Source organism: Chroicocephalus ridibundus, chromosome 3, assembly GCF_963924245.1.
Source record: "Chroicocephalus ridibundus chromosome 3, bChrRid1.1, whole genome shotgun sequence".
NCBI classification, from domain to species: Eukaryota; Metazoa; Chordata; class Aves; order Charadriiformes; family Laridae; genus Chroicocephalus; species Chroicocephalus ridibundus.
The window spans coordinates 25,497,893-25,521,527 of NC_086286.1; the positions used below are offsets into that span (position 1 = coordinate 25,497,893).

At 37.4% G+C, this 23,635-nt stretch overlaps 1 protein-coding gene across 1 annotated transcript in view; it reads left to right on the forward strand.

Annotated features, from left to right (window-relative positions):
* USH2A (usherin) overlaps positions 1–23,635 on the forward strand; it is a 395,028-nt gene that overhangs the window by 269,368 nt on the left and 102,025 nt on the right. The window contains exons 42-47 of the mRNA XM_063328461.1: positions 5,792–6,126; positions 9,406–9,528; positions 11,712–11,875; positions 13,989–14,198; positions 15,539–15,741; positions 17,551–17,663. Of these exons, the coding sequence (XP_063184531.1) occupies positions 5,792–6,126; positions 9,406–9,528; positions 11,712–11,875; positions 13,989–14,198; positions 15,539–15,741; positions 17,551–17,663 (1,148 nt within the window). The remainder of the gene's footprint in view (positions 1–5,791; positions 6,127–9,405; positions 9,529–11,711; positions 11,876–13,988; positions 14,199–15,538; positions 15,742–17,550; positions 17,664–23,635) is intronic.

The window sequence follows — 23,635 nt, forward strand, 5'->3', positions numbered from 1 at the left end:
TGTGTAACTTTTTTCTCAAGATGGATGTTGGCCTGAGCTGTGTGTAATCCTGATGTTTCTCTGAAGGGGAAAGGATTTTTGTTTTCTTTTTGGTGCCTAGGTTATAAGAGAATGATGTCATTCTGGTTGGATGAAATAAGTACCTCATTGACATATAATTCTTCTGCCATACTATTCCTTCATGATAACATCAGTTACAGAAACTTCCTGACATTTGATTAGATAAAAATGAGGCAAATAAAAAAATTATGATGATTTCATTGAATTCTCTCTTAATATATTTTAATGTTGCTTGCTAGAAATGAAGGGCTGTGGTGATTCTGTAGCACTAAACTGTCGTTCTTCTTTCTAACTCCTTTTTTGGCATATTAATGTCATATTATTGATTTCCTAATGATTATTTCTTTTTTGTAAGTATTTCCTCATGACTCTTCTGATGGAGGAAGGGTTGTAGGCTCTTTAATTCCATTGTCATTCATGTTTGTTGTTATCCTCAGAGATGACAATCACTTAATTTACAGTTCACCTGCCATTCTTTTCTTTGTATAGAAGAAGCTGCAGCAGAGAAAGCTGGTATTCCACCTATAGGTTGAACAATGTCATCAGTTTGCTGTCCACAGGACCTTCAAGAGTTGCACTCTGCACTCTTTCTTTGCAGAAGATTATCATTTATTACTACAGAGCGATAAACTTTTCTAGTAGCTATTTCTCAAATTTACTACTAATTTGTATACACAAGTGAGCAAACACAAATAAACAAGGCTCTATTTTTATAGTTGTCTTCTGTTCTTCATTAGCCCAGAAGCTGGACAGTGGACTGCTAAATGCCCGTTCTGTAGAAAGGCTGGGACTAAAATATGCGGGAGAAAGATTTCAGCGTCTGGAATGGATACCACTGACACATTTAAAGCAATATATCCTGTAGTTACAGTTTGAATATCATCCATGAAAAGGAAGGTGTTTTCTTTATCCATTTTCCACTGCCTATGGAATTACAGTTATAGGCACATGTTCTGGAGTTGGTTTTTGTCTCACACGTTAATGTTTGCTGTCCTGTGAAGTTGCTTATGATTACAGAACGTTGGATGCAATGGTAATAACTGTGGTCACTGAAGCCGGTGACTAACAGAGAGGTGCTCCTTCAGTGTTTTACCTCTGCAGATCACTGCGTGGTAGAGATCTGTGGTAGAGGCAGTGAAGACCCTTCCTCTCTTCCAGGTTAAAACCCCCTGTTGCTATTTCATTCTGAAAATGCTTCAGACTGCAGTTACCTAAGAACATAATTTTGAGAATATGAACAACCCTGGTACCTAAGCCTTGTATGCTAAAGATGCAATAAGCACACATAGCAACTTCACACTGGGGAGAAAAATGTTTGGACTGTACTCACTACACTTCCAGTTTTATGCAGGTATGCCCGGTGCATTGGGGAAATTGCTTAGGAGCGATCAATCCTTGTGTGAAGATTGCCTTGTAATGCTGCTAAGGTCAGTGAGACCTTGGTTTATTTGCCACATAAGTGCTGCTTGAGTGACTTAGGATACTCCAACACCCATAGGAACAACCTTAACTTGCACACCAGAGGTTTTCCACATTTTAGGACTGTGATTTCTTGTACAGCTTGCTCATTTGGTACAGATCATACAGTGGGGTGAACTAATCAGGGTTTCATCAGCATTATCCCCCGGCCTTTGATATAGCTTAAATGCTTTAGTGTAGTAGGTGTATAGGATCACAAATAAACGTTCTTTCTGGTTTTCCACTACTCAAGCTAAGTGCTTCTCGAAGTTTTTGTAGTAGCGATCTGTTGCTGCAAACTTGATCACGCCGTTCTTCTGTGGTAGTGTTTGCTGAAGTTGGATGTAATTCATGTGCAAAGTGTATGAGAATAATTATCAGTGACCTCTGTCAGGATTTGCTTTTCTGGTGCGATACTGGCTCTTGATTGAATACCACTGTAATTTCTGTTAAGACAGATAAGAACTCATGAGGAAATCCATCTCCCAACTACTTTTAGGGGGGCTGGGGGACTGGCAGAGGACTATAGTCCAGTGGCTGGAATGCAGAATTAGGGTAGCTGGTCTTAGTTTTCAGTTTTGCTTCTTTCTGATACGTGACTTAGTCTGGGATTTAGTCTTTTCATCTGTAAAACTGGAATAATAATACTTGCAATTTGAGACTTACAATGTGCTTTGAGACCAACAGTGAAAAGCTCTCAGTAGTGTATTTATTACATTCTGTTTGTAGATGTTACAAGCAGTAGCTAGGAGAAATGAGAATAAAATGAAGCCAAACACTCTGATATAAAAGCTAACTGTTGAAGCCAGGCCTGAACTAGTAAAATAGTTATGCATGTGCCAATGCCTCTCTTCACGTAGCTCAGAATTAAATTGCAGGGTTCCAACTGCAGTCAAAAAAAAAAAAAAAAAAGAAAAGAAAAAGATTTCCAAGGTTATAACTGTTTAATGGGGAGAAAATGGCTAATTTCTGTCTCTTTAAATTTTGTGGTGGAGAAAATAAGGCGCTTTGATCTTTAAATGACAGCTTCCAGAGTCATTACATTGAATCAGTTAATCTCTCCCAGTAGTTACCTTATTCTCTCTTCCTCATGGGCATCCTCTTTCATGGTCTGAGTGCTGAGCTTCAAATCAATGAACAAACTGTTACTGCTTCCAACACAGCCTGGCTAGTGAGCTTTCCTGCTTTCATGCATTGCCAAGCTCTTACCTCAAACCTTGGCACATCAAAGTGGAGAAGAGGTCCGGTAGTGCCACATGTGTGTTAACCAGGCTGGCTCCATCATCTTCATTTACACTGTATGGGTCAGGCGGTCCCTTGCCTCTTGACAAGAGAGCTTTGTCAGAGACTGCATGTCCTGTCGTTCCCAGGTGACCTGTGTAATTCAAAGCAGCTCAAGTGACGCAGCAGTGACTGTGAGTATCCTTGGTCATCCCTTTATCTAGTTTAAAAAAATACTAACAAAAGCGCTAACTGATCCACGTATCTTTGTATGAGATATCCATGCCCAGACAAAATAAGTTGCATTCTGTGTTGTGCTGCTGACTGAATATTCTTTTTGTTCAGCCTGGTTTTCATTTCTCTTGGGGGGGGGGAAGAGAGAAATTTCCCAGTGTAAGCCCTAGAAAGCACCTATATTATGTACAATATGAGATATTTTACCTGCTAGTGCACAGCAAATGATGTGAAGTAACACCTGGGAGTTTTTTCAAGTTTTACCAGCTAGTGCACATGCTGTATAAAACCCAGGAGCTGAAGTTCTGGAGCAGCGTCTGTTCTCCTGCCCATGTTATTAATCTGTTCCTTTATGTGGAGGGGTTACAGTATATGGTGAATCTTGTGCAAGTTCTATTAGAGTAATTTTGTAGTTTTAGACATAAAAGTTAGGCATCTAAAATGTAATGTAATTAAAAAATAATTCCTCCTCTCTTCCAGGAAATAAACAAGATTTGGTTTGGTACAAGGTGAACATTTTTAGACAATTTTCTCTTCTGAGAGGGTAGTACCAGGAATCTTCCAAAGCATTTGACGTATAGTTCTTTTAGTAGAAGCCACCTTGCATTAAGCAACAAGTAAGAGGGGTTTTTTTCTCTGATAATGTCAGTTCTACTTTATTAATATTCCTAAAAAAGACCTTGAATATATTATCTTTAGTCACACTTCACGGAGGCAGAATTTCAGGATAGTTGCTACACCTTAAAAAATTATAACATAATCATGGTTGCAAATGGGTGTTTTGCTGTAGTGTGTCAGACTTTAAAATCTTCTGTGCTTCTTACAGCAACTTCAAAGATACATCCCTGAAAATAAAAGTGAACCATGCACATTCCCCTTTTTCTGTGACACAGACAATGCATCCGGTGTGTGCAGTGGTAGCAACAAAAAGCACTGGGATTTGAAATTTCACCTGAAGTTCACTGACCTGAATGCTTTTTACCTGCACTTGAAAATGACATTTTCTATTGTTTATGCTAATCATCTATTCTTTTCTGCTTCCTAAGCTTCTGGCTAGATCACATGAACTATTTCAAAATGAGAGTTTTGCTCAATGGCTGTGAGAATGGTGCAGAATCGATTCCTACGTTCTGTGAAATTTTACATTGTTTTATCAATAGTATTTTCTTTATTTCTTTGGTCATGATTTGGGACCAGAAGTAACAGAAATCTGAACACAGCATTTGATAATTAGCCAGAACTAAGCCTTTCCTATGTGGGCACTAATAATCTTGTTTGTGCTGTCTTTACTCAAGATCACCCTGTTTCTAATTCTCTGTTTAATAGTATTCCAGATTCTGTTATCAAAATCCGTCAGCTTTCTCCAGTACTTTGCTGCCAGGTTTCTTACAAGTCTAACAGTCTAAGAGGTCCTTCTGTACCTAAGATATAACATTTCCTAATCCCCAAGGGTCCTTTAAAAATCATTTTATAAATCAAGCTTCTCTGTTTCCATGGCCATGTGTAATTGTGCGTATACCTTTTTAAAGATACTGACTTCTGAGGCTGGAGAGAATTAAGGAAAAAGTCCAACTTAAACTGAAGTATCTTGGTATTACTATTTAACACTTCAATATTATCTTTGTTCATTTTATTCAGCACATACCTTCATCTAGGTTTTCCTCTTTTTCTGTGTTCTTTGCAATGTTGGATTCAATCCTTAATTATCCCATGCCTGGGAGGAAAAGAGACAGCGATTGTTATAGATGAACGGGTCAATGGCAAGGAAAACAGTCCTGGCGATAAGCAAAACAAAGCTGGTATATTTCGTACACTGGGACTTCTAGGGGAGGAAGGATTGATAAATGCTCTTATACTACCTTTATGAAACTTTGAGATTCTTTATATAGTTACATGTCCTCGTTGTGTCAGTCTAAAATCCCCTCTGTCATGATACCATGGCAAAAAGCCTTAAAATGGAATTGAGAACAACCTTGCATTTTATGGTACAATGATTTGAGTGTGATTCCTCACTGGAGCTGGTAAGAATAACTGTATAGAATAATATACGTTAAAAAAGAAAAACTTAAAAAAACCCCAACACCAAACCTCAGTTTAGTACGAGTAAACCCACAGAAAGTGTAGCAGTATGTGTATGTACATATATATATATAACATGAATTATCTATGTAATTTCCATTTTTTTTTGTGATAGAGTTTTCTCAGCATAATTTTATAATGCTAAAAATGGAAAATTGTGTCTGTTTTTTGTCTGATACTTACCAGTGTCATTTATTACTGAAAATAAAAGGGAAAACCTGCATATTTCGGCGCACAGAGACTGCGGACAAATCTCATTTCTCATAGGAGCTAAGGCAGTTACAGATTTCTGAAAGTTGTGCAAATACAAAATAAAATTTCTTTTTGCTCTGACACTAATAAATGAGCACACCAGGCAATACACCATAAGAAAATAAATGACAGTTAGTGATACTTACAATAATTAGTGTACTTTTGCTAATACATCTGAACATCTCACAGAATTTTGAGTGAAGTGGAGCATTCACATTTTACTAGTGAAGCTAAATAGTAGATTTTTCAATGGCTACAACTGTTACTGTAACCCTTACTAAAATTAAAGGGAGTTAGATTCTAACTGATGCACCTTTAAAAATCAAATTTCGGTTGCCTGGGGAAGGTTATACACAAAGTCTGTCTTGATGAAAAAAGAAAAGCACATCTTGAGATCACACTTATGTCCATTTGTAGCATGTTGTGTCTGTATTTCTGCATTCTGACTGAATGACTTCTGTTAATATTTTTTTTTCTCCTCCTTCAGGTCTCATGGAAACCTCCTCTGATACAGAATGGTGAAATCCTTAACTATGAGATTCGCATGCCTGATCCACGAATTGTCATTACTGGGAATACTTCATCAATGCTAAGTCATTTGGTGACCAATCTTATACCCTATACGAACTACTCAGTCACTGTAATAGCTTGTTCTGGAGGCAACGGCTTTCTAGGAGGCTGCACGGAGAGTTTGCCTACCAGCGTGACTACACCTTCAACAGTGCCTCAGAGCGTTAGTCCGTTGTCTGTGACTCCAATCAGCGAGTCCTTTATTGCCATTTCTTGGCAACCACCACTAAGGCCGAATGGTCCTCATCTGAGGTAAGCTTTTAGTTGCAACTGAGATGGCAGCTTTCTCCTCCTTACCTAAATCTCACTCAGAAAATTCTGGGTGATGCAAACTTTGCGATGTGATATCTTAATTTCTGACCTTTTGAAGTTCCTCTTCAGGGTTCAGGAGTCCATGAGTGAACTCATGGAAGGTGGATATGTCTAGAAGCAGATAGCAGGGTGAGCTTTGAATTGTTTTGAACTTAAGAGGAGTCTGGATTATTTAAAGCAAATGTGGTGTCTGTAGTGCGGCATTTACTTTGCAGAACACATTCGGGAAGGGTCTTTGAGATCAGTGCTGTCTGAAGAGCCAGAAGGTGCAAGCACAGGGTATTTGCAAAGTCATAACTGGTTTGGGCTGCACCATCAGCCACATTTTGGTGGTCAGTTCAGGCAACATGTTCCACCAACAAAATTACAAGAAAAGTATGAGATCTCTGTGAACATAAATATTTAACACATCCAATATTCTCAATACTCTGTGGGGGTTATTCTACATAAAGAGAAAGTGACTGTGGTAGTGTGACGACATGAAACAAGCTTCAAAACTTAATTGATTAATAAATTGGTAATGAGAGAGTGCATGAGAAAAATGGAAGTTAAAATGCTACAAGTTTGATGGCAGAGCCAAAAATGGGAAATACAGGGAAGTGCAGGATTTCACCACGGGACCTAGAGAAAGGCATCTCTTCTGACATTTGTCTAGAGCAACGGGATGGGCGATCATGACTTGAGTCAATTGATTCCTGAGTGTGTGTGTTTATACAGAAAAAAAACATGTATTAGCGTGCATGAAGATTTGTATATCTTTATATATACACAATAAAAAAATATCAAACAAATCTTTCATTCTGGTGCTTTAAAATATTGGGAAACATTGTGCATGGAATTTTATCTCTGTACTCCATATGTTCTGGTTAGTAGCTCTCTTCTAGGTGCACTGATGGGTTCAATAATTACCATGTAATGCCGTTTCAGTTGCGTATGTTATTACAGCACAGTAGCTTGACTTTTTCTTCAGGCTTAATTAGAGCACACTACAACTGAATGAAATGATGATTGCTCTACAGCAAAATTTGAAGTTTTTGAAAAGCAGTCTCTGTTATTCTGGGGTTAACAACATGACCATTTTACCATAGATTATTGAAGCAATTCAGCACAACCTACATCTGCAGACTTCATTTCCTTCATGGTGTGCCATGCTGCCCTCAACAAGAACAACCACTGAAGCAGCTGCTCTGTACAGCATGATGGAGCAAGAAGTCTGCAGCAAGCAGAGTAGCAGCAGCAGCTGCCAGTGGGGGTGATTTACACATGATCACCATTCAGCGTTCTAAAAGATTTTGATGTTTTTCATGACTTGTCTATGAAATATATTGCACAGAATATGCCAGGGCTGTTCCTAATAAAACCGTAATGATCTATCTTTGAGTTCTGTTGACACTGATGAACCACTCATGTGAGAGATGTTCTTGGGGTATAAAGTCATCTGGATGTTTTGATAGAGTTGGAGTTTAATTAGTTTTTACTATTTAATTTCTGAGGTTATACTCCCAGCTTCTGCAGTAATTTGGTTTGGCATCACTAAGGTCAGTGGCACAACACTTGTTTGTACCGTTGGGGATTATTCCCCAAACTCAAGGGCAAAAATTTTTGGAAGTCATGCACGTACATCGTAGCTGCCATGGAGCATAGGAAGTCCCAGCTCTCTTGCAAAAGAGCTTCTTAGTTGATTTCTGGTGCTGAAGCAATGCAAAATCACTGTATGCAGTACCTATTAAATACCCTCTTAATTCAGGGCCTCAGATCTGGAATGGCATTGTCCAGTGTTTCCCCATCAGACTGGAGATGATCTTAACCTAAGAAAGTTAAGTGTCAGATTATGCCTGAAACCGGTGGTCAGAAAGATCGTTGCAACGGGGTGGTGACCTACACAAAGGCATTCTGCAGAATGCTTAAACACAGAAGGAATCATTTTCACAAATAAGTGCTTAAAGTGAGAGTCTTTATGGTAGAGTATGGAGAGTCTGCCTGAGTATCCAAATGCTTGTGGCTGGAATTTAACAGTAGCAACTTTCCAAAATGGGCGGCAAGGAAAGGACGTTACACAGCAGCTCAGTGCTTCAGAGAATCTATTTGCGTTTTTAAATAAATATATATCTGTACATGGCCCTACTTTGCTGGGTATCAGTGGAACACTATTGCAACTATAGTTTCATTGAAACTGCAGGTCACCATTGAAAGCAATTCCAGCGTGGTTTTATAACTGGTAGGAAGTGTGCAAACATCTGGTGCCTTAGAAAAGAACCATCAAACTGAAACAAAAGCTCTATTAAAGAACTCCTGTGAAATGTAATAAAGAATAATATTCCTGAAGATTTTGAACAACTCTGTATAATTTTTTTTCATTGAGAGTATAGTTTTTTGTGTAATCTGTAGAATGATGGATATGTTATCCCCTTTAGTTTGTGTAGATACGAAGTGATTTAATCTTTGATAAATTCCATTAAGGTTTTGTGTAAAAGATTATGAAGAGTGATGCAGAATGGGTGGAAGGCAAGTTGTCTGAATGAGGCGGTCTCATGGCATACCTGATGAAAGATGAGCTTCAGCTGACCTGCTGAAGCAGGAACAGAGACAGGAATACAGCTTTGGATACCAATTTAAACCAGGATGAAATAGTTTGGTCTTTCAAGCTCATATCACAAATGTCTACCCAAGTACAATAGTGCCTTGCTAAGGTCTAATATGGAACAGTTAACTCATTCTACACCTGTTTGACACTTGTATTTTACACAGTGGTGATTTGCAAACACACGTTAAACACAAATGCGCACTGAAGTTGCTATTACCAGTAAAATAGTAATAGCAATGCTCTATATTTCAGCACATTTGCGAGAGGAACACATTGTCATTTCATATTCTGTAGCAGTCTGTGCACATCAGATGGCATCAGTCAAGTCTGTATGAGACACTGTTACTGGGCTATTTGGACTTGATCTTCATAGTGTTTCCACAAGTTTAAAATCTGTAAATCATTAAATAAACACATTCTTTCAAATGGAAGTGCTTAATTTTCCACTTTGAAAGTAGTTTTTTTAAGTAATTGAATGTTTTAAATCATGAAACATTAAAAAGAATGTTTATCTCAGAAACTTTACAGCTGTAAAAACAAAATAATGTGTGGCTTTTTAAAAAAAATGGATTTTTTTTTCTGTGTAATAACATTAGTTGAGATAATCCTGGTGTTCTGCTTGTCTTTTGTGTTAGATATGAGCTCCTGAGACGTAAAATCCAGCAACCACTTGCATCAAATCCCCCTGAAGATTTAAATCTGTGGCACAATATTTACTCAGGAACTCAGTGGTTTTATGAAGATAAGGGTCTTAGCAGGTGAGATTACAAAAACTATAAAAACAAATGCTGGCATTTTGTATAGTGTCTGTTTAATAGTTCAAAGTATTTCTTGTGTCTTTATGTAGTGAACATATTAATTATGTAATGAAATAGTTTTTGTCAGCATCTTTGGTATTAATCATTCTAATATGCAGGGGATTTATTATTAGTCTGTCATTCTTGACTCATATATTGTTTTGCTCTGAAAAAAAATAAAAAATAAAGATCTTGTGAAATTTTAGCATTGATACGCTCATACAATCAAACCATTTAGTTTATGTACATATGCTCTAGATTTGTGTGTTGGCAAAGTCATAGCACAGGCAGAATGAACGTTTGAGAATTCCTAGCTGGGAAACATTTGAAACTTGGTTTCGGCATTGTTTTTCTTACCTGGTTTTAAAATGCAAATTAACAATTGCCTTACTATCTCCAAAGGCAAGAAGAGTATTTATTGCACTCTCAGCAGATCTGATTTAAGGGCAGCTTTGTGTCAGCTGCATTATAGTTAAAAGTGGGAAATGGAGGGTGGGTTCTGTTTTTCAGTAAGTTACAGACTTACTGTGTGGTATAAAGGAAGGCATTTGCTCTTGATCAGCCTTAGTTCCTGAACCTCGAAGTCAAGCCTACCACCCTTAAGGCAAGGAAACACACACGTGTTGAGAAGATTGAACGTGGATTCTGAATTGGGGTTTTTTAGGTAAAGTCTTGCAAAAACATTCCTGGATGGCTTTAGGATGTGTGTGTTCTCTGCTTGCGTGCTGACGTGCTTTATGAGGACTGCATGTCAGTCATTGCTGATCATATATCTTTACATTGCTTCTACTTTGATAAAAGTACAAGTTTTGTGAGCATCCCTCCTGAGCATTATGTGAACCAGCAGAATGTGACCTCTGCTCCAGACTGTTGTATACACCAAACCAAGCCAAGGGCTCCTGCCTCTGGCTTGTCACTGCCTACTTGCTAAAAGTCATTGCTCATTTTCATCCATTGCAATAAGTGATCACGGAGCTATTCTTTTACCCAATCCCGCCCAAGTGTCCATTTCTTTCTTAAACCATAATGAATCTCAGATTCTCGTTGTTAAATAGATTCCATTCATCTTTGATTGCACCTGTGCTACAATGTCCAAGAGAATACTAAGTGTTTGCAAGCAACAGAAAGCGCAGAGAGGGAAATATGTGTTATGTCTATTGTCACTGTTCTTCTACCATGCTTATCATTACAGTTGTAGCTAGTGAGCTCCCATTAGTTTGTTTTCTTCTTAGTGGCACTGATAAAGCTTAGCTCTTTTGAAAATCAGACTGCATGGTTGCATAATATAGGGTCCTAGAGCAAAGCCTTAAAAAAAAAAAGGTAAGTGTACTATGTGAGTGATTTTTCGTTTTCTAGAGAAATCTCTAAATATTAGGCGTTAACTGTCTGTTTCTTTATTGACTTTGTAGACAGTTATCCCAAAGTGCTGCAGCTTCATTGAGAATTTGAACAAGATGATCCTGTGTTTCTGTGATTGTGCAGTTTTGGGGGGGCGCTTTTTATGATGGAATTAATGTTGAGATTATGAAATCCCACTTAAAATACATTAATATGTCATTTGATGTAGAGAAGAAATTATGGAGTGACAGTCATTTGGTTTACTAAATACAGATGAAGTATTTAATAAAACTGTGTAAGTTGAATATATACAGCTCTGAAGAAAATTACTTTATTAAATGAGTTTGCATTCCTAGGCACTTTTTTTTTTTAATGTTTTCATAGTGGAGAGTCCTGGCTGTGTGGTGAATCACTTTTACAAATGAGACTCTGCAAGTTAAAATCAATGGGTTTCCCAAAAGAGGAAAAAAGCCTCATTTGATTAAATTCTGATCCAAATTTTGGCAGGTTGCCACTGCTGTAATTACATATTGAATTGAGCTATAATCTCTCAACACCTCAGAAGCTACGACTATGAAGAAGGGAAATAATCTGTTTTATTTTTGTTACCATGTTAATGGTGCTGAATTATTTCCAAAAAATAGACACCTCTTTATAGAGTCTTCATTGGTGCAAACCATGCAGCTGCACTTGTTGGAGAGGTAGGGAAGAAATAGCAAAACTTTGGCACAGGCAGAAGGTTTACAGCAAATGTTTTCTACGTCTGCATTTTTTTGTTCCATTTAATTATTTTTAAAATGTCTTAGGTACACAACATACGAGTACAAGCTCATAGTGCACAACGAGGTAGGATATACATCAAGTGAAGAAGTGATAGCTACTACATTAGCGGGATTACCAAAGAAAGGAAGTATCCTCATTGCACGTACTGTTAATCATACTGCTGTAGACGTGGAATGGTCCAAACCAAGTAAGTGTGCTTAGTATTTATTCCAGTAACTAGATGTTAACCTGTCATCACTTATGTTGGTCTGCCTTGCTCTCATAGGAAACACAGTCTTTGTCTTGATTTATAATATACCTAAGTGTCCTTGAAAGGAACAGAAAGAAATAGGGGGAAAAAAAAAGTGCACATTTTGCTATTTCTCAGTCATGTTTGTATTTATTGTATGCTATTTCTGCAGAATGAGAATAGTGAAAGTGAAGAAATAGTTAATGCAAACTCATGAGAAATCTATAAAGTAGTAGTACACAAAATCCTCTTGTCTTTGTGGTATATTTCATCTTTTTGTAGGAAAATTTACGTATACACTCCTTCAGGATGAGAGGATTCCCTTTCTCTCTCTTTTTGTTCTGCTCCTTAAAAAGAATTTAGCCAATTTCTCTAGTTGGTTTGCTAATACAGCAGTGGGGAATTTTTTCATGACTTGCGTGCAAATGATTTTATAAGGACTGGGTGCTGAATTGCACCAAATGTAGTCTCTCTATTTTATAATTGCATGCCTGAAGTAAGCATACTTATAAAACCTGACAAATGTAATAGATCTGAAGCAGCTCGCTGAAGTTTCATTACCTTAGTAATCTAACCCCCTGACCTTCTAGATGTGAGTAATGCAATCTGGTTTTATTTTCATTCATACCTTAGAAATTTTCTTCATATATGTTTGTGAATGCAAAGGTTAAACACGAAGACAGGGCCATTTGTTATTTGAAGACCTTATATTCTACTACTTCTTACGTTGCAATAAGCATGTTAATTATTTTGTATACATGTTTCATTTTTTCATAATATTAGTTTTTTAATTATTTGCATGTTTTCTTTGGGAACTTGGTAGTCCTTAATGTAAGTTACCTTCCTAATTTTCTTTTTCTGGAAAACCTACCGAAGGTTTCTGACTGCTAAGGATTTAGGACTTGTATCTGTACCACTTAAAATAAAAATAACATATCACTCTTGATTAAGAATTTCTATGACAAAACTGTGTACTATTAAATCTGAAAATATGCTTTTGGCTTTTATCAATGCTATTTCCCAGTCAGCTGAGTCCTGTTCAGTGGTACAATGTGTCATCTAAAGCAGTATGTATCAGTGCTTAAAGTTTTTGTCATAATTATTCTTTTAATCTTGGCGCCTACTGGAAACACAGTCGCATTTCATCAGATCTGAACTTCAACTGTTTGACAAAGGACAGATAAGATAACAGACTATATCCGAGTCCCTAAAATAGAGAAGCAAGGCTTACCTGAAATCCTTGTTTATTTGCCAGCTCAGACCAATGAATGTCCTTCCCTGTGTAGACAGAAAATCATACTGGTTTTTTTGCTTCCTTTCACTGGGGAAGCTAGTGCTGGGTAAAACATATTTTAGGAAGAAATGTGAGGAGCTGATTTTTTCCCCTGTAAATATAATGCTTCTGAGCGTATTACAGCTTCATATGTGTATGATGCTATCACACTTGCTCTAAAATAATAACCCGTAGATTTTAATTTTCACTATGGCCAAAAGGTCACCTGTGTAAAGTTGGATGTAACTATAATTTAAGATATAGGCACTTGCCCCTTATTCATGGCTAGGGGACTAACACAGGAATGGGGATGGGGTAGGGATATGTTTTTTGAAGGGAAGGAGCAATAAGGAAAAAAATCTTTGAGGTATCCATCTTCAACTAGTGCCATAGAGCAATCTGATTTGCTGCTTTGCTTCTTCCTCCTGTCTGGGTGAAAGCCATCCTTTCGCAGTGGCAAGCTGCAAGGTCCATGCACTACTGCTAGCAGCGGGTGTCACCCATTAATTTGTTTACTTCGCAGATTCCATTGTCATCATGGGGATGTCTAGAGAAAGAAATCCTTCTCCAGTATTAGATAGGAGAACTGTTAATTATTTTGACAAGTTTGGAAGAGCAGTCTGCATCTCTGCTTATAAGGGTGAAATTGAAGGCACTTGATGGAATCTTTGTTTCATTTTAAATAAGGGGGTGTGAACAAAATTTGCTTTTGTCTTCACAATAATTGTTGTTGATAAGAAACTTGCTGAGTGAATGTTTCCCACTTGATCTCCCAATGTTTTTCCTTTCTTTTCGTAGCACTGCAAGATTTGCAAGGAGATGTTGCGTATTACACCCTCTTCTTGAATTCTACTGATGATAGAAGATCTCTGAGGATCCAGGCTGATGTAAACTCTATTGTCATAGGCGATTTGCAGCCCAACACAGAGTATCAGATATTTTTTCAAGTTTTTAATGGAGTCCACAGCATCAACAGCGAAGTTGTGCACGTGACTACCTCAGATGGAGGTTGGTTAGCAGTGAATGCGGCTTGCCTTAAAATCTGAGAATGAAATTGATTGATTTTTGTTAGGGTTGAGATCAGTCATCCTTCCATTATAAAATTTCCGGTATAAAAGGAAAAAGGGCTAAAACGCTAAAATGCTTAAGTGCTGGTTGTCATCATGTGGTAGATCAATAAACGGTCCCACTGAGACAGAAGCAAAAGCTCTAATAGCAGATATTAACCCAGTTTGTTCTTATCTTCTCCTGCATACTCCTAGCTGTGCACTAAGTTTGGAACTGAGTTCATATCAATAAATGGTGGAATTTAGAAACAATTAAGGGGTTTTTTAAAAGATTTGCTCTGTGAAGCGATTCATGCTTTTGACATGACAGTCATACACAGGACCTTTCCTGAGTCACCAGAAACTCTAGGTGTAAGTTCAGCCTCAAAGAAAAATCTTTATGAGTCATTTCTATGCCAGTGGGCAAGTGCGGGGGGAGGAATAAAATAAAAATAATTGTGAATCGGAAATGTATTTAGAATGGTCTTTCTAATCTTTTTGCTTTATAAAGTCTCATTATAAACATTATAATATCATTACCTCAGAAGCAAGTGTTCCAGGTCATTAGCAAAGCACTTTAAGTGAGGATTCCATTTCCTTTCTGATGCCAAAGGTCAGCACCTTTTGTTTATAAAATAGAATCAATCGCAAGGACAATTTTTCAACTGGTAAAGATGGGTTCTTATGATAAAAATAGGTCTTTGCATGGTTATTTCTGACATGCTTAGATAATTATGTAATTTAACGCTAAGGAAGGTGTTGTGTTTTTTTTTTTTTTTAATAAGTGTTAGACTTCATCATTACCTATAGTAATCAACATTCAAAACCATTTACATAATGACAATATTGCATATTGCTTCGTAGTGCTTCAGCTATGAGGCTGATAACATCACGTTCCACCGGACATAAGGTGTTTTGGTCTCAGGTTTTGCTTTAAAAGCAAAATGCTCTGGTTTTCTCTATTTTTTTGGAAGGATTAGGATTGGGGAGACATAAAAATAATGTTTGTATGTTGGCAGTGCAGATGGGTGAATAATTTATCATCATATCTCACTGGCCACATACTACTGATGATTGACACTATGTTGCTGGTATAAAGCATTTTACCGTCAGCTCTCATGGTTTCTAACTGAGAGTATAATAAGCCAATTTACAGAAGACTACAGACTGTGATAACTTCATCAGAGGAAGGCAGATAAGCAGTGAACCCTTTGCTAAACCTAAATACTAATCTGCATTTGGTTAAACAAGTGCTTTTGCAGAGACAGCTGGAGTTTATTCAGTTTCTTCCTTTATTTCTAGAGCCTGAGGGCATGTTCCCTCCAGAGGTTGTCATCATCAACAGTACAGCTGTACGTGTCATCTGGACATCGCCTTCAAACCCAAATGGTGTTGTCACAGAATACTCCATCTATGTAAATAATAAGCAGTACAAGACTAGAATGAACGAGCCGGGGTCCTTTCTTTTAGCAGATTTGTCTCCGTTCACTGTATATGATATACAGGTTAGAATATCTTTTCTGCGTTGCGCAATATACTCTAATTTTGCATAAGATGTGTGTATTTTTAAGTGGAATGTTGTTTCATGAATTTCTTTACATACATGGGCATATATTTGCACTGATGTTTGTGTGCATATACATACAAGGCATAAATTTATTTTCAGCCTATTTTAGCTCTGTGTACACTTTTCATAATACAAATTTCCATTATCTTTTTTCAAACCATCAAAACTCCATTTACTTTCCCCTAAATGCTTCGTGATACAACATTAGCAAAGCCCCAACATATATTACAAAGAGCCAAAGATTCTACTCCTACTCATTAAAAGAAAATTGCAATTGTTTTAGAAACATCAGGCATGCATAATATATCAGCACAGAGAAATAATGATATTGCATTTGTCATCCTTTTATCATTTTTTTTGTCCTTACCCTTCTGAGAAGGAAGCAGAGCTGATCTCTGAAATCACAGTAGTAGTTTCTATGCTGTTAATAAGTACAATATTTTTTCTTTGCTTTTCCCTTTCTCTGTCTCTACCTTTGCCTCTCTATTCATATCTCTAATGAAAGGGAAAATACTGTGTGCAGAATAAAAAAAAATAAATCTTTCTCTCCTTAAGTTGTATTAATATATTCAAGAAATGCAGTTCGGCACTTACTTGTAACTATACCTGTCTATTTTGTTCAGGTTTGGTTTGCATTATATATATCTGAGAAGGACTTAGTAGTACCGTGTATACTTTGTTCAGAAAATTTGCATCCAGTTACTACATGCCATAAATAAACATCACAGACAGGCATACCGTAACAGATTTCTGTGTTCCAGCCCCTCTGAAACAGCAAACCTCCATCCATGAATACACATATGACTTTCTGAATGCTGCTTGGAAACACATTTGTCTTTTCTCAATAACAATGCAAATTCAGTGTACTGCCTCACTTATAGACTCTCTATATTAATTTACCCAGGCCACCTTCTGTTGCTTGAGATGTTAATTATTCTTCTCTTCTGCTTTCCTAGTCTTTATACTGGACTTATATTTGCATCAAGGTGATAGGTAAAACCAAAATAAACTGGTTTTAATTTTTTTTTTCTCTTATTCTTTTTCTTCTTGTCCTGGAAACAATATAATCTTGGATGCATGTGCATCTCACTGGTAATCTTCCTGCAATATCTTTAAATTTTTGTGCTCTTTTATTTGGAGTAACTTCTCTGTTGGCAATACAGAAGCAATGTTGCCATCCTTCACCAGCTATTTCACTTTCCCTCTGTGTTTAATCCCAAGAATTGAAGGAATAAGTTTTTGTTTGTGTGGCATTTTTTCATAAAAAAGTGTATGGTTCCTATTTGCATTTTCCACTTTTAATTTTCCAGAATAGACATGAAGGAATAGAAAATACTAAGGAAAAATTATCCTTATTTTTATGTCAGAATATATGATAGCGGTAGAAAACTTACCTAAAGCCCCAAATCAGGGTATGTTTTTTTCAGTGCCGTGTAACAGATTCTACATATACATACAGAAAAACAAATTCACTGCAACTCTGTTGGTGATAATTTAATAGAGAACAGCAATTAGTGCCAGAGGGCTGCATATAGCCTCTTTTTGAAAATGGTGTGGGAAAATGCGATACAGCGCGGTATATCTCTGGTAGATACACTTATCTCAAAGCTGCGGTATTTTCCTGGCTGTGTGGAATCTGTTAAATAGAAAAGAATAAAATCTCGGGTGAAGAGAGAAGTCTAAACAAGTAGCAGAGCTGAATAATTTCTGCAGCTGAGTATGTGAAACTCGTGTTCTTCTTCTTCAGATTGAAGCCTGCACAGTGTATGCCTGTGTGAGAAGCAATGGGACCCAGATTACAACTGTGGAAGATGAGCCAAAGCAGCTGTCAGCACCCGTTATTCACATAATTGGCTCGAGGTACTATGCTATAGATGGCTTTCATGTATCAGAGGGATTTGTGTCTGAAATGGGGACCAGAATGTAAGGTTGTGTTCTCTCAATTGAATAAGGTGCATGAAAGAATTCAGTACACACTTTGAAAACATTTTTCATGGTTGTTATTTTTAGTCTTGGAGTTTTGGGCCAAAAGAGCAACTGAAGAAATCTCACCCTTGGTTGCTTGTACATACCCATTTGGGTATCGCTGTGCTGCGGTAATAAATAAAGCATAAGTGGAAGTAGTTAAGAGAAGAAGTGTAGAGGAATGAAAATTATCACATTGTGCTGTCAGTTAAGAAGAGGAAGATTAATGCTCAGGGAGCAATGCGATGCTGATAATGGAAGCTTAGAATAATTGTGGGTAAAAAAAAAGTCACCTATCACAACAGTAAGAATTAGTAAGCTATCTTAAAAGGCATGCATATATCTATGTCTCCTTGAACCGCTGTTTGCAATCTGCCTATCCACTACATCCACAGGCATGGGCAAACTTCTTAGTTGTAAAGGGAGCATCAGATTTGCAGTCCTTAGAAGGAGCCACATACAGTGTTTCTTTGGAAGTTGATATATTCCAAAGACAGTCTAAAACTAAGTTTGCTAACGTATTTTTCAGAATTACACCAACAATAAAACAGCCTTCTGTGTGTATGTTATTTTTCATGTGATTTTATTACACTCTGGTGGAGTATGCTCATTAGCAATATTTATTTTATAGAAAGAAAAAAAATCTTTTTTTTAAATAACAAAAATCTAACATCTGAGCCTTCAGAAATGGCCAACAGAATGGATTTGCTTCTCCAGTCTCTTAAGGACTTCGGTTTGCTGTTTATCTTTTCTACATTTTGCTTGAATTCAGCATTTGTCTCTGTATAAGGGTGAAATTAAGCTTGCTATTTTTCTGTCACACATATAGATATAGTCAAAGCTTGTTTGATGATAAGAACTCAATTCAGGATCTCATTTTTTGCCCTTGGCTTTAACTTATGTATGCCTTTGTCTGTACTGTCTGTATTGTCTGTACTGCAAACACTTATGCATGTTTCTGCTATTACATATAGACTAAATATGTCATAACACATGAATGCAAAAGGATCAAAAATGCCTTCCTACTTTATAATCTGCTCAGCCAGAAAGACTCTGTTTCTACACTGCCTTTTCCTACATGTCATATTATCATCAGCTGTTCCTGTATCCCAAAAGAATACTAACTACTGATCGATTGCCCGGACATGTCTGGCCGTGGCCTACACGTGCCCCGGGTAGTTCATTTATTTGCCACGGTGGATTTGCTAGAGTGGAATTTAATCAATAGCTAATTCATTAATTCTGGTCCTGGAGTATGTAGGGATTGTGCAGTATAAAAATGACTGGCTGGCTTCAGCTTTGATTGAAATATGACAAACACTACAGCTGACAGCTTCAGCAGGTGCTGGGCTGAATATGAATTTTGCTTATTTATCCTCCATAAAAGAAAATGCTTGGGCAAAGAAACAGTTTGTGTAGACAAAAGGACGTTTTAATACATATCTGTCATCAAACAGAGAAAAAAGGCATTTCTAGAGTATAGACTCATGGGATACCTGAGATATAATACAGACCGTGCAGTTTATGGTCTTTAATTGGAATCATGGCGTTTTTCCCTCTTCTGAGTCTGTTTGGGGGGCTGTATTATTGATGAGAATGCTGTAGGATAATGTCTTTGTAGCATTCACAAATAATTGTTTTAAAATTTGCCTCAAGCTGCTGCATGACATAAATTATAATTTCACCCACCAACTTCTTAGAAGTCTTTCTGATAGCAGCTCCATCCACACCGTTCTAATGAAGGTTATACCACCGGAGCCATTATAAATACCTTACTTTTCCACCCCTTACAGTTAATAACTCAGCTTCAGGCTGAAACTTGGCACAAAAGGTCGCACTCCTAGAATGATTATTTTATAATGCCAAACTTCAAATAGAAAACATTATGGCACCCAATCCTGAAGTCCTAAGTCAGGTTCTGGTTTGTTGTGTTTCTTGTCTGTGTTTTGGGGCTTTTGGGGGAGGTGGAGAAGTTGCATTGGCCATATTTAGGTAGAAACAAATCCTATTGAAATCTAATATGCTTTGTTTTTTTAAGTTAGGACCTCAGCGTTTGTCTCTATAGAGAAGTATTGTATTTTATTACACAGTTCAGAAAGTTCTTGGAGTACTGCATGCATGTGTATGTTGATCTAATGTTTGTGTAATGGATTAAATTCTTGTGGTGTGTTGGAAAATAATTCATTCCCCTTTAAAATAAATTATTCTTTCTCTTTTTCCTTGTAATACAGCATGTTTTAGGTTTTTTTCTAATAATGCTCAGTAGCAGCTTTGTTACTTTCAGAAAACTGAGGCACAATCCAGATGAACCCTGCCAGCAATTCAGTGCTTAATTAAAAGGTTGATGGCTCTGAAAACACCACGTGGCATAAACCAGGGAAAATCCTTCACAGCTTCATGAAGAAAGACAGGGCCCTTTATGTACCTTGTGGGGAACAAGAAACCCTGGTGAGGGTATAATAGAAAACACAAATAATATAAGGCCATGGGAGAAAACCTAGGTGAATTCCTTGGTTTGATGTTCAGTATCATGGGGCGTAGGAAGGCTTCTGTATCAGATGCTGTTCATGGGTGAATGAGGTGGAGTAATTATTTCAAATTAATGTGTTAGTGAGATTTTAGAACAAATGGATAAAACATATAGCAATAAATTGTTGGGATGATGGTATTTGCTCAGGAGTTCTAAAGAAGCTCAAATATGAAAGTGTCGAACTACTATGCTGTGTAAAATATCCTTTAAATTGGTCTTGGTACAGGAGAGATAGAAGATGAGACAATGTAGTGCAGACTTCTCTGTGGGGAACTGGGGAACTAAAGACCAGTAAGTCTGATTTTCCATACTGGAAAAATGGGCAGAGGTTAAAAAAAATAACGAGATTCATAACTATGTAAGTAAAGATTCGACGCTGGGGAAGATTGTTGTGGAGTCACATCCAGCCAACCTATGACAAGCTAACCAGAAATATCCAGAGGACAGGCAAAACACAAAGGTTTCTCATGTATGCTTACTTTTATAGTACTTTCCCTAACATGTTTAAGACAGTGTTCCCATGCAGGAAACCTGGCCGCTCTCCCTACATCAGTAATGGGAAAAAACAAAGCATAGAAAGATTTATCTAAGTAGTTTGTAGCAACAACAGAAGCATAATGCTATTTATCAGACTCCCCGTACGGTGTCATACTGCCTCTCTATTTATGTTAGCACTGCAGTCCACGATACAGCAGGTAGTTAACTCTTTTGCAATATTGCCAAAGCAGTTGCTCAGTATGTGTGGTCTCGTGATGAGGAAATTATTTTATCCCCTGGTCATTAATAATAGCAGTGTTCCCTACCTTAAGAATGTCAAGTGAATCTTGTGATTTTTCTGTGATTTTTTTTAATTCTGATTCCTGAAAGTAAAGTCATTGAATCTTAGATTTAATGTGATTTTTTTTTAAATTTAACACTTGTATGTGATGAGACTAGCACAAAATTCATTCTCAAGATTCAAAAGTGAGGCCTTATTATATTTTTAATCTCCATGGTTAAACCTTTACTACTGTGTTGAGAAAAAAAAAAAATCAGTTCTTCTCATGACTCATGGACACTTGAAGCTGCTGATACTTGAAGTAGACAAAAAACAGAATTTCCTTTCCAAAGTCTGATTTACTAAAATGTTTCTGATGTGAGCTCAAAACTCTGAAATACTGTTATTTTTCATGGATTTAAAAAAAGTAATATTTCTACCTGGACATGTCAGAATGAATTGTCTTCACATGCTTGAGCCAAAGGATTTCAGTGTGCTCTGTTGCACCAAAAGCAAATACACCTTTGTGGATCAGTTTGATTTTTTTCTTTATCTCCTGGAAGTGTTGCAGTGCCTCGTGGACCTTGTAGTCTGAAGGAGTTCTTTTCTGTGAACCTGGTTAGGCTGCCTTGTCTCTACTTCAGTATTTTCACCACGTTGACAGAAGTCACCCAGCATTTGAACTGTCATAAATTGCACATGCTCGAAGTGTTTTTTCTCTGGGTAGGCAAGGACTAAATGCCACATGCTATGTGTTGTACATCCACCTGCGCCCAGAATTTGCAAGTCTGCTTCTGTAGTTTGGGCTGTGGGCGCTTACCAGCATACACACACCTCCGGTTTACCTGAGAGGGAGTAACTGGGGACGAGGAGAAGGAAAAGGGCGGGCAGGCTCCGTCCCCATGTTTCGGCAGCTATATCAAATGTGCCATATGTGATACAGCTGGCTGCAAGCTAAAGCACCCATCATGTCCACTAAATCTGCACCTGCTCAAGAAGGTTCTCAGCTCAGTCTGAGGCATTTCTTCAGATGGGGGCGTGTCAAAAAGCCTCTGCAGTCCCAAGGAAACCCTGCTGATTTCTATCAACTGAGCCATGCAGTGTTCCTGCTGTGATGTTCTGAAACCGCCGCAATTTGTCATGGGTGGGAAACATCAGAAGGTGTAGACATAACTGAAACGTTCATAAAATTGTGAAGGAGTCTTCTTATTTGTGAGTGGGTACAGCTGCGGTTTTATTGGGAGATCATACAGAGTTTTACCCTTTCAGTGGCACCGGTCAGTGAATTCCCAAGCCATGTGATTTCTTCGTGCAGCTGCAGCTTTATACAATACCAGGCTGTGTCCACCCCAAATCTCTATCTATAAATTGAATAATAATAAAGTAATTGCCTGTTAAAGGAAAGAAATACATGCCGAACTCTGAAGAAAAGGCAAACTGTTCAGATCATAGCATCAATTCTTAGGCCTAATTTGAAATTATTTTAGAGAGAAATATGCCTTGCAAAACTGCAAAAACCGGCACGATACTTTGAAAATATACCCTCAAGGGTCTGATTGAAACTTGAAGAAAGCAAATAATTCAAAAATATGACTTGAAATGCTTTTTTTGCTCCTGTGATCTATACTGTGCAAAGACCTGGAGAGAGTTACAATGGCATTTATACAGGTTGAAGTACTACCCTTCTTTTCCTTTTCTTTTTGTCTTTTTTTCTGAAGCTTATACAATATATTTTCCTGCTTTTATTTTTTTTAAGTTAGGTCCTGTAACGTCATTAAATGTAGACGTGCGTGTGTGTTCATGTGCATGTGGGAGAATATGTAGTGAATAAAAAATAGCCGTGTACAGAATATGGAATTAAATCTGGTTCAGATGAAGACCTTGGAATGATAATGGTGACTCTACAAGTCACCTGTGAAGTTATTCCTTCATAGGTGACATTAATTCCTGTTCTGCAAAGGCTTATTGCTGTGTGTATTCCTCTGTTTATACCTCAAGGAAGTGAAATAATAGTTCAGTTATTTTTATTCTGGTAAGATGTCAAAGTTTATCTCAGCAGCTGCTGTTTCACAGTAAGATTTTCACTTTAAATTAATGCTAATTTATGATGTCACTGGCATTCTGACAGTGGCTGTGTAATTGGGACATGGAGATTAAAAAGAGGTATTTGGAGTCTAAGTGTATACTGTGCAATGTTGTCAGTCCTCCATGTAGCATTGGGCTCTCCTTCTTCACCCAAAGAAAGTCATCATGAAAAAAATTTGTCTTATGCAGCATTCCAGAATGATTATGCAAAAAAATGACGTTTTCATTTGAAATTCCCATGTAAAATGTGTACATTATAAAAGGCAGAGCAAATTTCTGTCTGAAATGTCCCATTGGACATATTTTTTTTTTTAAATTGTAATACTAAGTGAGATTTTAGAGCCAACACCTGCACATTTTTAGTAGTGACAGGCATGCTACAGTTTAACATAATTTTTCCTTTAAGATACCTTCTGCCTTAAACTAATGATGGTCTGATATCAAACCTGAAATCACCAACAGTCTTTTGTGGGCTGCTGCAGTTATACTTTTGCA